At 44.4% G+C, this 16,027-nt stretch overlaps 1 protein-coding gene across 1 annotated transcript; it reads right to left on the reverse strand.

Moving 5' to 3' along the window:
* Positions 1-9,180: 9,180 nt before the first annotated feature.
* On the reverse strand, positions 9,181-11,715 carry LOC119766292. Its single transcript, XM_038250745.1, has 3 exons — positions 11,577-11,715; positions 9,552-9,610; positions 9,181-9,466 (listed from the first exon to the last, which is right to left on the reverse strand). Exons 1-3 carry the CDS (start codon positions 11,713-11,715, stop codon positions 9,311-9,313), a joined length of 354 nt encoding a protein of 117 aa, XP_038106673.1. The 3' UTR covers positions 9,181-9,310.
* Positions 11,716-16,027: the final 4,312 nt, after the last annotated feature.

Raw genomic sequence — 16,027 nt, forward strand, 5'->3', positions numbered from 1 at the left:
CTTTTTGTCGATTCCATCTGCGCTCACGCTCCCCTGCGCGATGGCGGCCGACACGGCGTTTGTTTGTTTACCTTTTTGCACACGGCCGGTAGACGAACTTCGCGGGTTTTTCGAGGCCGCACTCGAACTGCCACGGCCACGGCCGGCCTTTGGCATGCTGCAGGAGCAAACTCGCGGGTAATCACGGTAGACTACGGCAGAAAATTTCGAAAAAACTATAGAGCACTGAGCACTTGACTGCTGCTTGCTCTCGTGCGTACACGGAGGAGAATCGCATCATGACAAAAAATATTTTTCTTTTTTTTTTGCGACCCCAATTTAGTCAAATTTGAATATTTGATTGCCTTTCCAATTGAAAAATGTTTTTTTTTTTTCAATATGTTATCATCGCCATTGCGCTGGCTTGAAGGTTATTTTAGAAACATTTTTGATTTAGTCAAAACTGTATTTTTTAGAAACTAAGGAAGAATTGTCTATTTTTATTCAATTCAATTCAATTCGTTTTATTTGTGAATAATCTAGATACAATGAGTTCATTTAGGTACACAACAGAGTTTTGGTGTTCCTTTCAGCTGTGTTTTACATCGTAATTCAATCGAAAAATTATTACTTATAACTATGGAATAGATAAGAGTAAGAAAAAGTTTTCAAAAAACTTACAGAAAGAGCAATGGGAAAAGGATAGATAGAGAGAAAGCTTAAAACTAGATCACAGACAAAAATAATCAATTATAGATGTGCTTGATCATCAGCTCCCCGAGGGCCAGAAATTGCTCCGCCTTGTTACGGTAGCTCCGAAACCGCGTCATCATCTCCCCCGCGAGAGCATAGAACTCCGGCAGGGTAAAGAGATCTTCCCCGGTGACTCCTTGCTGGGCCGCATCACCGCTACCGGCAGCGACCACGCTGGCAAACGAACGCCCCCATCCAACTGCAGGAACGGCTGCGCTCGTAATTCGCTGAGGAGAGTGGGACGCTGCTGCTTTCTTCTTCCTCTTTTCCTGCTCCTCGAGGTAAGACTTGCGCGCGACGCATCCGCGGTAATTGCCGGTATGGTTGCCGTCACAGTTCGCGCACTTTACGCGCGGCTTAGTTTGTTCTGCGTTTTCCCCCAAGTCCGCCTTTCGTGGCAGTGCGCACGCCTCCGAGAGGTGTGACTCACCGCACTTCACGCAGCGGGGCCGGAGGTTGCAGTTCCGCGAGCCGTGGCCGAATTTCTGGCAACGGTGGCATTGCGCTACGACCTTCGGGTTCTTGGTGTAAAACCGCCTGTTTACCCAAAAACCGTCCAACGTCTTAGTCCGCCGCAGATCTTGGATCTTGACGGTGCCGCGGTCGAAGTACAACAGGTACAGTGTGTGTGTACCTGTTACCGTTGTCTTTCGCGAGAGCACTTTAATCTCCCGTGGCATTATTCCGGCGTTCGAGAGGTGTCGCTTCAGGTCGGCGATCGGACGGTCTTGGTAACCCTGTAAGACGACCTTAACAGGGGGCTTCTCGGGGTTGAATGTGTAGAAGTTGAAGTTGCTACGCTTCAACTCTTCAAACACCAGGTCGAAATCTTTTCTGTTCAGTGTGATCACTTGCACTGCCGACTTACCGATTTTCAGACAATATTAGAGGCCTTCCAGCAACTCGTCAACATCGTCCGCCAACGTGTCCAAAACAAAAATTGGTGGTGGTCTTCGTTCCGTCGGAAAACTGTTCTTTTTAGTCGTCGACACTTTCTTCCGTGCACGACCATCATCGTCGTCGTCGTCGTCGGTAGTGCTGCTACCGTCGGTGTTGTTGTTGTTGTTTTCTTCGTCGTCGCTCAGCATCTGGAACTCGTTCCTGATGGGGATGTTGGCGGATGTTGATGTGCCACTGGTCGTGGCACCGGAAGTACCGGAACGGGTTCGCACTGGTGATCTCGGAACATATCCGGGATGTAGTAACTTTTTGTCGATTCCATCTGCGCTCACGCTCCCCTGCGCGATGGCGGCCGACACGGCGTTTGTTTGTTTACCTTTTTGCGCACGGCCGGTAGACGAACTTCGCGGGTTTTTCGAGGCCGCACTCGAACTGCCACGGCCACGGCTGGCCTTTGGCATGCTGCAGGAGCAAACTCGCGGCTGATCACGGTAAACTACGGCGAAACAAATCGAAAAAACGATGGAGCACTGAGCACTTGACTGCTGCTTGCTCTCGTACGTACACGGAGGTGTCTATTTTTGTATAATGGTAATAATTTTGGAAATTTGAAAAGTTTTTTTTTCTTCAAAATATCGCTAAATTTTTTAAAACTTGATCGAAGGAAAGATTAGGGCAATTTTCTGAGAATTATTATTTTTTTGATGCCAGATGTCCTAAAATATTATTATATTTTTTATAGATCTGTTATATGGCACATCATTAATTTACTTCTTTTCAGATCTGTTGTCTAAAATTTCAAAATTTGTAAAAAGCCGTAAAATGGAATTTATTTATATTAAGGGTTGGTGATTGCCCACCCTTCATACAAAAAAGATTTTATTTGTAAAGAAAATGGCCACGATGGGAGAGGGGCGGGGGGTTTGAGATCTCCAAAAAAGTGTCCACGTGGTTTATGGATGGTCCCTAAGCGGTAGATCGGGGTTCAAATCCCGGCTCGGACAAACACAACTGGCGATCTTTTCCCTTCTGGATTCGATTGCTTAGTAATCGTCACAAACTGATCCGTAACCTTAACATGATAACATTAAAATGATTAATAAAACTTTCGCTGAATCCGCTTTTTGAATGCCGGCCGCAATACTCTTCACAGGTGTTCCCCTCAGAAACAGGGAAAGAATTATTTTTATTTTACTGGTTTAGATGAAGATTTTGCGTCCAACAAAATCAAAACATGATTATAAGTTTTTTTGTTGTGAAGTATAATTCTACCTTCTCTTGCTTTTTTCTTTTTTCTTTGAAATATGTTTGCATTCTTTGGGCACCTTTCATGTTACGAAGTTTCTTTTTTTGATGATTCAGCCTAAATTTTGACTTAGGTTAAACATATGTCATAGCACAAAAAGAGGTTTTATACTAAACGATACATGTTATTCATATTTAACCCTCTTATAATGTCGGTGGCTCCATAAGATACAGGATGTTTTTTGGAGTTAAGTATTCGGCAAAATTTCAAAACATGTTCAAAAAATTAACCTGTATCTTCACATCTAGGTTAATTAGTATGGCCCAATATCACCCCCAGATCCAATTTTTTTTAAATATCAGAATATGCTTTGTTATGCCTTAAAAGAAGTTCTCAAGTTCCATATGTCAAACTAATGTCAATCCGTATTCGAAGAACAATTGCCCCGATCTGCGTACCATTTCTTCAACAAGAGCTATTTTTTCTGCTAAACGTTTCCAGCAGAACACTTGCTGGCCATTCAGAAACGTCTGTTCTTTACTTTCATTTCGAATGTCGCACAACAACTTGTTTTTCAATTTCGTCTCAATTACTTATTCAGTTGTATACAGCCATCTAGAAACATTTTTTTCTTCTTCTTCATCTTCTTTTATCCTCTCTATTCTCTATGCCACTTGGACCGCTTTTCAGCGAACCTTATCAAACGCGCGCGCCATGTGGGTCTTTCCGAGACAGCTTCTGCCATCTGCCTCTCACGGGGGCCACGTGTACATCTCACCCCACCTCCCTCGTTCAGGGCAGAGAAAAAGTTGAAAATCGCTGCGAAAGCCATTTGCTTATTGATGTTTTCGAACGCAGACTTGCTGGAAATGCTGTTTTTCCTTCCCCCCCCCCCCCCCCCCCCCTCTTCCACCAAAGCGGCACAGTTTTCCATCAGTTTTTTTTTTGTTCTCGCTCTCTTAGTTTTGCGACTTTAACTTAATTTCATTTTTTTTGTGTTGTTGTCTCAACTCGACGTCAAACAAGAAATTTTTTGAAGAGGGGCTTTGGCCTAGCCTGTTGTTGATGTGAAAGTTTTCCTCCACTTTGCGCGTTCGTTTTTTCGCATGCAAACATTTGCAAAGAATTATTTTCCCTGCAGAACGTCGAGCGATGACTTCGGCCAGGACTTTTGGGCGAACCATAGGGTCAGTGGAAGGTTAAATTTCATTGGAAACTTTCGAAACGAATGTAGACAGTGGCCCATAAGTCAAAAGTTTGACGGAATTTAATTTATTCACTTTGGTGTGCGCGCCACGCAGCAGAGCAGGGAAGGTGACTGTTTCTAAGAGACTGATTATGTTGTGTTTCTTTTGCTCTCTCGATTGTTTAAACTTAGGGAAGATGGGAAAATGGCATTATTTCGATTCGATTGGGAAGTTGTTGGTGAAACTTTTTTTCATTTGTATGCATTGAATTTCATTCGAGCGAGTGACCACTTGTTTGACTTTTTTAATACGTTAAGGGGGCGTTGACTAATGAGGATGCTCTTTTTGTTGTTCGATAGCACAAACTATTGAATTGAAAAGTTTAGAAGGTTGAAAATGATAAATTTGTCGTCCTTTTTTATTCCAATAAAAGTATTGTTTTCTTCCAGAGTTTCATTATTATTTTCAAATTCGACTTCTTATCGCCCTCAGAATTGGACCAAAATGTCATCATCAACTAATTATCGACCAACATGGTCGTTGTCACAAGATAGAAATCTTATGAAGACACCAAAGCTTCAAAGTTTCACAATTTTTCGGAAAATCTATTTTCCACTTGATTTCGCAATCTGGCAATCTGTACCACAGTGCATTGCCCTTGAATTGTTTAATTTTTTTAACCAGTTATGTGCGTCCTTTTTTTGAAATTAAATTTGTCTTTATTGAACTTTCTTATAATAATCATTCACATTCCAAGTGGTATGGCTAAATGCTCTTCATCTTTGTTGTATTTTCGTTTTATTATTAACTGTTCACATTCATTTATTTACTTCAAATTGTTTTACATTTTTGCATTGAATCGAATACATTTGGGTAAAAAAGAAAAAAATATATTCTCAACAACTAATCCTAACTTAAAACTAAAAAAAAGTAAATTCATTGAAATATTCAAAATCACTAGAACGAGTAAACTACGAACTGTATTTTAAGATGAATGCTCCAAGAGTTCTTACTTGTTCCTGGCGAGTTTTGCGCCCACGCAGAGTTGTTGTCATCTCGATGAAAATGTTCAGAAGTTCTTGTGGTGAAAACAGGTCACTGCTGCCTTCATCCGTTGATGCTGGTTGGTTTGCCCTCGGTTGCTGACTGAAGCCAGGAGGTGTTGTATTCTCTGCAACTTTTTGCCGCTGATTCAACGGCAATGGCTGCAGATTTGGAACCACTCGAACAGATCCCGCTCCAGGTGACGCCAAAGCAGGAAAATCTACGTCCGTGAATGCTGGTAGTGTTTTGCGACGATTTGGTTGGTGCCTCGTCGTCGCTTGCTGCCGAATTTTCACAAACTCAGCACGTTTTGGGCAGCTTCGATTCTTGGTCGAATGGTCGCTACCGCAATTGAAGCATTTGGCTTCGATGTTCTCGTTGATTGTTTCGCAAGCTTGAGTTTTGTGCTCACCTCCGCAGGTTGCACAACGACTCTTGATGAAACAGTTCCTTCCACCATGCCCAAACTGCAAACAGTTCGAACATTGTGTCACGTCACGGTGCACTGGACGATAACGTTCCCAAGTCACGATGATGTTGAAAATTGCCCGAACTGCCTTCAGCTCAGACGGCGTTGTCGATCCTTTCTCGAGATGAACCAGGTACAGTTGATCACGATACTTGATGTCCTTGTTGTGTCTCGTCATCTTGAAGACTTCGATCACGTTCAACTTAAGATTTTTGAGCTCTTCTTTCAGCACACTCACATCCATGTCATACAGGCCTCGGAGGACCTGTTTCATGGGGCGTTTACCTGGATCGTCATGGCTGTAGCATTCAATCTTGGTGTTGTTCAGGAAATCCCGAACGTAGTTGTAATCCTTTCTGGTAGGTAGCAGAATTTTGAGTCCATCAGCACACAAGCGAATGGAAGCTCGTAAAGCACCAGATTTGATAAACCCGGTCAGCCACTTCAGCACCGAATCCGATGACGATGTTTTCACAAAAATGGGTGGCAACTTTTCCCGTCGTTCAAATTCTTCCTTCTCGCTCACGTCCACAGGGAGGGTAGCGAACTGGTTTCCAGACGAATTTTGAGCGTACTTGCTCAAACTGCCTGGCTTTGCAGGTAGCGCTTCGGAATTCTTTAGCTTCTTCAAATCTGCCGATCCTGCTGGTGAGGACCGCCTCTTTTTCTTGCCGTGAGGCATTTTTTGCACTTTTTAGCACTTTTTTTGGTGTGTGAGGGACGCACGTCTGACTCGCTTCTCTGCTAATCGCAGACTCATTATGTGTGTCCGTTTTAGGCCATTGCACATATATTTCAAAGTTTTTGTCCCCCCCCCCCACTCTCCTCAAAATTAGGCCGAAAATAAGGGAGCAAACATTTTTTTTGAAATTTAAAATGTATTTTCCTGCGTTTATAACCATATTTTGTGTTTGTTTGTGTTTGTATATTGTATCTTTATGAAATACCGAGTCGTGTGGTGTTCGTGGGGGAGATCAGTAGGCGAATCGAAGCGCGAGAATCCGCGTGAAAGTGCTAGAAGATTCTTGATTTTATTGATAGAAGGCTTTGCGTCGTGATGTATATATTGTCTTTCTGTTGTTGAGCCGGTTATTCGCGGTCCGGACTGGGTAAATTCGTGGTGAAGTTTATTACAAAGAAGTCGTGCGCGAAGAATTTCATGAAATAGATTGAAACAGTTCAACATTTCGTTTTGAAAGCCCTTCCCTTAGCTACGTGGCTCGGAAGGCACGCCGACGGTAAGAAGTTAAAAAAAAATTACGGGATTGAGTATTTTATTAAGTCTTTCCCATAGCGTCGAAACTCGGAAGGCAACGATTATGTTTCTTTTTCTGGTCATATCATCTACCAATGATGAATCCGGATCTATTTTAAATTGTACGTCACCGAATAATGCGTTGATTCAAATTTCATTTCGTTTTGAAAGCCCATCCCAAAGCATCGTTGCTCGGATGGCACGCCGGCGGTAAGAAGTAAAAATATACGCGATAATAAGTCCTTCTCATAGCGTCATAGCTCCGAAGGCAACGATTATGTTTCACTTTCTGGTCATATCATCTACCAAGATGAATCCTGACCTTCTCTTTCCTTCCCCTACTAACACAATTCCCCCACTTCCCGTGATGCTTGAAGGAGATGCTGTGGATTCAACGGTCTCATGCGGTGTCAACAGGTATAGAGCAACAAACTCTGTGTCTGATGAGCCTGCAACTTCAACTATCGGACTAACATTCCTACCTTTGAAGAACTGCATCTCCTTGGGGGGGCGCCGGTATTGACATCTCCTTGGGGGGGCGCCGGTATTGACATAAAGCAGAGATCTTCAGGGGTTATACAGTGAGGATGATTAGCTCCCACTACTCATCTGTTGGTTCATTGTGTAACTTCAGCTGATCCGTCAATAACGGAGTAGCAGCTCATTGGCAGTCAACCATGCTCATGCTCATGCTGCTCATGCTCATGCTGCTCATGAATCTTTATGAAATACCAATGTACAGCCCCAGAATTTTTTTCAGCAAAAAAAAAAAACAGTCAATACATAGATTAATTGACAACTAATGATTGGAAAACAACTGAGCCGGTGTACAATGCTTTTTAAAACCCTTTTTTCATCCAAATGATAAAACTTTGGCTTGTAATTTCATTTATTTATTTATTTGGTTAGAGTCGAGGGACATAAACTTCAAAACTATGTTTGCAACAGCCTTAATATTAAAACTAATCAAACTGGACAAGGATTTATTTCAAGAACGGTAACTTTTTTTTCGAAATTTCTTCTGAATATATTTCTAATCTAATCTTAACCTTGCGCAGCAAACCTTTCGGAAGCAACCTGGAGAATATTCGGATGAATACTTTCAGCACCCTTCTTTTATAAACGGCCAGGCCAACTGTGTTTCAATGCGAATTTTGAATTCAGGGGGATGAAGAACTCGTAGGGCCTCGTAGCGCAGTGGTTAGCGGCTTCGGCTGCCGATCCCTAAGTTGCTATGGGGCGCGGGTTCTATTCCCGCCATTTATCGGATGGGGAAGTAAAACGTCGGTCCATTTGCGTAAAAGAGGTTTTGGGTGACTCACCACACAAAACCTTCGGACGCCTAGAAATGAGCAGAAACTTGCTACAGAGCCCTCAAAAGCCCCGGGGGTCGTTAAAGTGGATTGCTTTGCTTTTTTTTTTTTTGAAGAACTCAACCTTAACTATAAAAAAATGCCAGCACTATCAAATATTTTTTGAGCCAAAAATGAAAATTTTCAAAAAATAGTGTTTAATAATTTTTCTAAAAAAAATCTCTAGTATTGTACACGCCTCAAAAAAATAAATAAAAATAAATGGCAGATTTCGTAGATTAAAGTTTATCAAATTAGATCTATAAAAGTTTGAGAAATCATTCATAAATGATGAATTTTCACTGTCTTAATCAAACAAACGAAAAACGCAAAGAAACAAGAAATCGTAAAGATGTAAACCACACTGAAACAAAATCGGAAGAGGAAAGGCGCACCGACTCAACCAGCCAGTCTAGAACCAACTCGAGCGGAGATGAAATATGCAAATAAATATTCAAATGTGCGGACGGAAAACTACGACCTCTTCCATTTTCCGCCGTCGAGCGGCGTGGTATAATCCTCGATCCTGCCGCCCACGCGTTCGCGGCAAACAAATTGACTGAATGGCGAGGGTATAACAACTGGTGTTCACTCCCAGTCCATACTCGAAGTGAACACACACTCTAAGAGATGTGCTTCCGGTGTCAGGGCGTACAAAACCGATGAGACTCTCCCTTAAAATACCCAGGGTCGGCGTGACGCTCGAAATTACTCAAATACCAAGAAAACACTGCATTTACCTAAGGGAAACTACTTTTATTTCGTGCTCAGTCGACGATTTATTCCGGGAATCCCTTCCTAACTTCCACTAGCTCACACGTCCCGTCCCACTTCCTTATAAATACTCCTACCTCACACGTCCTCTTCTTCCTCTCTTCGCACTTCCGGTGCACGCGTTCGGGGCCCCGTTCTCGCCGCTCTGCCGTCGTCGCTGCTCCTTCCTGCTGTCGTCGACGCTCCTCCGGCGCTCTGCCAAGGGGTGGCTTCTTCGTCAGTCGGATGGACCCTCCGACGTTTCGGCTGCAGCCTTCACGGACCCTCGCCAGCCGTTCGCGCCCTTCCTGTGCTTGGTGACGTGCAACAGGCTTCGACGGTGTCCGGGGACTCCGTCGGAACAGTCCGGGGTTAGGGTTCGCGGGTATAACGGTAACGGCCTGGCGGTTGAGCACTGTCCAGCGAAACGCTGACGGCTCGTACAGATGGTTCACCGGGCCGGATGTCGTACGGCCGGGGTGAAACCAAGCGGTGTTCACGAAGTGAACAAAGGAACACAAAGGGGTCCTGGATGAGGGATTCAAAATGGCGGTTAGGGTATTGTCAGGCTAGGGGTTTGTTCGGGGATTTTCCTGGGGTTTTCCGGTCATACCTGGATGTCCAAATCTCCTACGGGAAACTCCTGCTCTCTTGTCACGGCCACTGATGTAGCTCTTCCGGGCACTTCACGATCCTCCAAGGATTAACTTTTCCAACACTGGTCTTCGCGGGTAACGGTTGCACTTGCCGACAACCTTCCACTTCTCGATATCCGGACTTAATGACTGAGCAACGGTCAGACCAAAATCCCGAACCCCTGACCTCTTACGCGCCAACCCATCTCCTCCTCATCCTGTCATCCTCAAGGATTACGCACATTCACCACCCCCAATGGCCGCCCATGCGATGTTATGCAGCAGCGCTCCTGGTGGTGACTAGCGGTAACGACGCACGGTGTGGGACTTCCAGCTTCGGGTTTCTTGCTTGCTGGACGGCGTCCTGGTAACTTCCGTCGACAAACACAACGTCTTCTTGGCACAATAATTTACATTTAAATAAATTAACACAAAATTCGCGACGAGTCACATCAATTATTGTACACAACACTCACACTGGTTACACTCTCCCCGGCTCGGGTTAAAAAATTGTAAACTCCGAAGAGTTTACAAGTTTTTACACCCTGCATATAATAAACTGCCACGTCTCTCTGAACCCAAAACTCGAACTAGACCAAATAGCAAACACCTTTTCATTTTTACTTGCTTTAGGTTGCTTTATTTATAAAAATCATTTTGGATTCTACTAAGTCATGTTGATGAGCCAAGGGTTTGAAACATTTCATACAGTGCGGGCTTGATCGGGGTCATAAGACTTCATCGTCGGACTAAACCAACTCCGTGCTGTTTCGAAGCAATTGCTTGTACTGGCCTTCAACGTTTTAACAACTCTAGCCTCCAGCGATACAATCACACTGTACTACTTCCAATGCTGGTGAGACACAAATCAAAATATTTACAAGTTAAAATTATTTACAATATTTACATTACATTTTTTTTTTGTTTCCCGGGAAATTTTCTTTCTACTCGCATGCAAAATCTACTAAATTGTTTTTGATAACTAAGCTTGAATGGGTCGGGGTCATAAGTTTTCATCGTCGACCGAAGTCAACTCCTCTCTGTTTCAAGGTCGGAACCTTCTACTGACCATCAGCGTTTAATTCAACTCCGGTCTCCAGCGATCCCATTCGTACAGCAAAGTTGATTTTATAATTTTTCGTTTAGGCATGCAATTAATTCAAAACAAATTCAAAAATACATCACAATACGTGAATAAAATAAATTAAAAATCCGGATAAAAAAAAATATTTTCAAACGCGCGCGCAGTTACGGTAATCAATATACCAGTAACGATCAGTTGAAACGTTTCGCGTGTCGGAGTTCATCTTCTCTTTTTATCTTCTCTTTACTGATAACGTTATCGTTCTTTACTCATGTGCGTGCTGTCAAGATCGATCTGTCAAGATCTAATCAAATGTGCAGTGGTCAAACGTGGTTCGCAGCAACAAAATTGTGATTTTAGAAAATTTAGTGAATTTTGATCTTACCGGGCGTAAAATTATCGTTTTAAAATCAATCGATCGATGATTAAGGGCCCTTTGATCACTTCGGTAATAAGTTTTACCTCGGTAGATCACTAATTCCAAAGTTTTCTTGGGTCAAAATTTTGTTGATGCTGAAATTTTATGAGGAAAAAAAATGCGAAAAAAGGTAAGTTAATTGAAATACTATTGCAGCTGTGTTGTGAAAACGTTCTACAAAGTAAAGTTTAAATTCTGGAACTATGGGTTGATCAAGATCGATCGACAACTACCTTGCACACACACCATGCATAAGCCAACATCCCCTCCCATTGTGTATCGTTCAACGAAGTGATAACAACACATTCAAGGTTAAGGACTGCGTCTGTTGCATGTGTATCGAAGATACTCCTACACAATTAACTCCAACTCCTATTTTCCAAAACAAATTTTCCACATGTGGTAGGGCTTTTCCCAAAATCAACAAAACAAACAAATTAAAATTTTCTAAAACAACCAATTAGGTATACCATGAATGAATCAAACTATGCTGCGCCATACCATGAATGAAGCACCAATTTATGCTGCCCTGTGACGCTGTAATCGCCGAACGGCGGATTTCCAAATGCTGTTGCCGGAAAAGCTCCTCGTTCATCGCAGAATCGTCATGCTGGCTGCTCATCTGACTACTTCCATTCATGCCTTCAAATCGACAGCTGAGAAGACACCTAGCGGCTTCCCATTCATATCAGAGACTGCATAAGAGCTGGTCCCTTTCTTCGCTGTAATGATGCACGGCGTGTACGGTGGACCCAACTTCGCGTTGAAGTTGTCCCCCGCCGATGATTGCTTGAATGAACGTTTGAAGACCCGCTGACCGATGTCGAATGTAGGTGAGTACCGTTTGTGTCGTAAATCGTACTGCTTCTTGGTACTTTCGTGAGCCTTTTTGAGGTTCTCACGCACTGTTTCCCACACCTTCTTGGTCACTCCGCGGAGTTTGTTCATCCGTTCCTCCTCACTGAACTCCTCGTCCTGCTCTAAGCGATGTTCATCGCCCTTGGACACGATCTCGTGACCGAATATGATCCGATGAGGCGTGAACTTTGTCGATGAGTGGACGGTGTTGTTCAAGACGTACTCGATTTCTGATATCCTGGTATCCCACAGCTTCTGGTCTTGACGGACGTAGGTACGAATCATTGAATTGATCGTACGATTCAACCTTTCTGTCGGGTTAGCCTGGCTGTGGTGTCGAGCGTTCGCCCAGTGCTGAACTCCATACTTGTCCAACAACTCCTTAAACTCCTTGGACATAAACGTTGTCGCGTTGTCCGTGATGACGTACTCAGGAACCGCAAACCGACGGAACCATTCCTTTTCCAGATTGGTGCACAGATTTCCAGCAGCAATCTTCTTAACCGGAATGAGCAGGCAGTACTTAGAAAAAATGTCCATAATGACTAACAAGTGTGCATTGCCATGCTTACTCCGGGGAAGTGACTGAATGTAATCCATACACACAATCTGGAAAGGTCTGGTCGCTACGCGTTGCTTTCCCATTTCTGGTACGGAAGCGGTCGTCGAGTGCTTGTTCATTTTACACGCCTCACATTTGGCAATGTAAGTTTTGAGATCGGCACTCATTCGCGGCCAGTAGTATCGACGTTTCAGGGTGTCGACACACTTCTCATAGCCGATGTGCATCTTGCCATCGTGCTCTTGCTTCATGATCTGTGGACGCAACGACTCCGGAACGCACTCCTTCCACTCGAACCTGTAGTCGAGGACGTCGGAGCGAGCTGACACCAGCTTGTACAGCTTCTTGTTCTCGAACTTAAAATCCATGTACTTTTCCGGGTCTCTCTCCACAGATGCGTACAACCGTTTGTACCAACTGTCCTCGTCCTCCGTGTCCAACACTTCAATGGACCGAGACAGAGCGTCAGGTACCACGTTGTCCTTTCCTTTCCTATGAATGACCTCCATGTCATACTGTTGTAGGATGATGCTCCACCTGCTGAGTCGCGATGAAGACTTCCATTTCGCTCTCATGATGAAGGTGAGAGCCGAAGAATCTGTCACGAGCTTGAAGTGAGTGCCTTCGATGTAGCACCGAAACTTCTCGATACACCGCAGAGCGGCAAGTCCTTCCTTCTCAGCTGCGTGATAGTTCTGCTCTGCCCCCTTCAACTTCTCCGAATGGTACGCAATTACCCGTTCCTCTCCACCTTGCACTTGCGTGAGTACCCCTGCGAGAGCTGTATCGCTTGCGTCCGTTTGGACGGTAAATGGAAGATTAAAATCGGGGTTGGCCATCACAGGCGCAGATATAAGCCTCTCCTTGATGGCCTGAAAAGCTTCGTTCGCTGCCGTATTCCACTGCACTCTCTTCGGTTTATTTTTAAGTAAATCCGTGAGTGGTGCAGTGAGTTCACTGAAGTTCTCGATGAACCTGCGGTAGTAATTAATCATACCGAGGAATCGTCTCAGAGATCTCACTGAGTTCGGGACCTCATATCCAAGAATCGCTCTAACTCGATCCGGATTAGGTCTCAGTCCGTTACGGGACAGAATATAACCCAAGTAAGGTAATTCATGGCAGCAAAAACTAGACTTCTCAACGTTGATTGATAAATTCGCATCTTTTAAGCGTCTCGCAAGGTCTCGTAGTTTTGCTATGTGATCGTCATAGTCCTGACTAACGACCACAATATCGTCCAGGTACACAAAGATTGACGGTTCTAGTGCACCTTGTCCCAATACTTTGTCCATCAGCTTACTCAAAGTCGCCGGGCTGTTAATCAGGCCAAACGGTAAACGTTTAAACTGAAATAAACCCATACCTGGCACAGAAAACGCGGTGTATTTCCGTGACTCCTGGTCCAAGGGCACTTGTAGAAAAGCTTGGGTCAAATCTATTGTGGACAGGTATTTAAAAGGTCCTAAATGACTTAAAATTCGGTTTTGGTGTGGGAGTGGGTATGCGTCTCTCTTCGTACGTTCGTTCAACTTCCTCGCGTCGAGGCAAAGTCGCACTTCATCACTGTCTCGCTTCTTCACAGGTACAACAGGTAAAGCCCATTCAGAAGAAGAAGGTTCAATGATGTCATCTCTCAGCAACAAGTCCACGGCACGATGTATTCTACGCTGGATCTCCGGACTCCAGGGGTACGGATTTTTCCTGACTGGATCCGCTCCTTGAAACTCCTCCTTCAGCTCGATTTTGTGCTCAATGAGCCCCGTTTTGCCGAGATTTCCAGGACTCGCTGTAAGAAACAACTTTTTGACCTCCTCCAACTGCTGTATTTGATGCTCATCTAATCTCTCCTCTTCTAGAATCTGGTCGTCACCCTCGTCGAGCGTCTCGATACTCTGGTGAACCGACGGACGGATTCCAAACTTCTGCCAAAAATCGTATCCTAGGATACAACGACGTTTTAGATCTGGAGCAATCAAAACAGGTAAGATCTTCGTCTCTTCATTGAATGTAATTGGTACATCTGCACAACCTACGACGTTCATCTGCTGTCCCGCAGCTGTCTTCAATGACACTGCTGACTCTCTCACCTTCAGTCCTAATGAATGGATCAATTTTTCTCCTCCTTTGCCAAGAACAGTTCTTGCTGCTCCGCTATCTAACAATCCTACGACGGTAATACCCAGAAACTCAACTCTTGCGAATGGCCTGGGGTCATTACTTAGGGTGACGAGTAAAGAAGCAATCTCATCATCTTTCGTAACTTCTCCACTCACTCTCGAATAGCCAAGCTCACTGAGTACCGCTTCGCATCCATCGTGAGGTCTTGTGTAGTTAGCACCGCGACTGTCTCGCCTCACTGAGCAGTCCGCTGCAAGTTTTTTGACTCGCAGAACGGGCACGTTCGCGTATCAAACCCAGGGAACCCACAACGTTCACAGAAGACGTTCCGATTCTTCGGACATTCGCTGAACCCGTGACCTTCTTCATGGCAATTGTAGCACACTCCTCTCTTGATCGGAATGTACGCTCTCACGATCCGTTGAAGTGGGTCAGTTCCGCTTGGACCTTGAACTGGACTCTTCGACCGTTGCTGGTTGTCCTGTTTCGGTTTAGCTTTCTCCTCTCTTTGACTCTGCTCACGATTCTTCGGCTGCTGATGATACTGTTGGTTACGCTGCTGATACTGTTGTTGTTCCTGCTTGGGTGGACGTTGATTCCAATTCCCCTTCTGAAACCCTTTCACCTGCGGTTTCTGCTGCTGATAGTAACCTCTACCATCTTGGTTGTTGTTCTGGAACCTATTTCCGTTTCCATTTCCTCCGTACGGTCTACGTAGTTCTCCTACTTCTTCAACGTGTGCGGTACGAGGTGTGAACCTACTCTCCTTCCGTTTGTACAACTGCCAATTAATCGAGTCGAACTTCTTTCCAAACTCTTTCATTGCAGCTATGTCCTGGATATTGGCGGCGAGCATAGCGATCTGGCAATCTTCGCGCGTGTTGCGGAAAAGCGAGTCGAATTTCCGTTTTTCGTCCCACGGCTGAGACATGTTGCGGAAAATTCTGGCCATGTCCAGGTAGAAATCGTGAAATTTCTCCCGAGCACCCTGCTTCCGATTGTACACCTGCCGCTCGTACACGTAGTCGATATCAATGGGTAAGAACTCATTCTTTAACTCCTTAACCATGCGTCTCCACGTTCCTAATTCATTGTTCCCATTCACCTCCATGAACCACGATCTGGCTTTGTGAGTGAACAGGTGGTGCGCACATTGGAAAAGCTCCGCCTCGGAAAATCCTTCTGAACGAGCGTTGAATTCAACCTCTTTCAGGAACTCATTCAGTCTGCGACCGTTGTCCATTCCGTCGTATCGTACTGTCCATTTATGAACCGGTAAACGGTTTCGGTTATCTTTCGACTTTTCATTCCCAGACGACTGTTCTGGTTTGGACTTCGGTTTTTCCTTGTTATTTTGTTCCGAGTCTCGAGAGTTATCCAACGAGCCAACCTTTTCCTTCAACCATATGAA

The sequence above is a fragment of the Culex quinquefasciatus genome, chromosome 2 (assembly GCF_015732765.1).
Source record: "Culex quinquefasciatus strain JHB chromosome 2, VPISU_Cqui_1.0_pri_paternal, whole genome shotgun sequence".
NCBI lineage: Eukaryota > Metazoa > Arthropoda > Insecta > Diptera > Culicidae > Culex > Culex quinquefasciatus.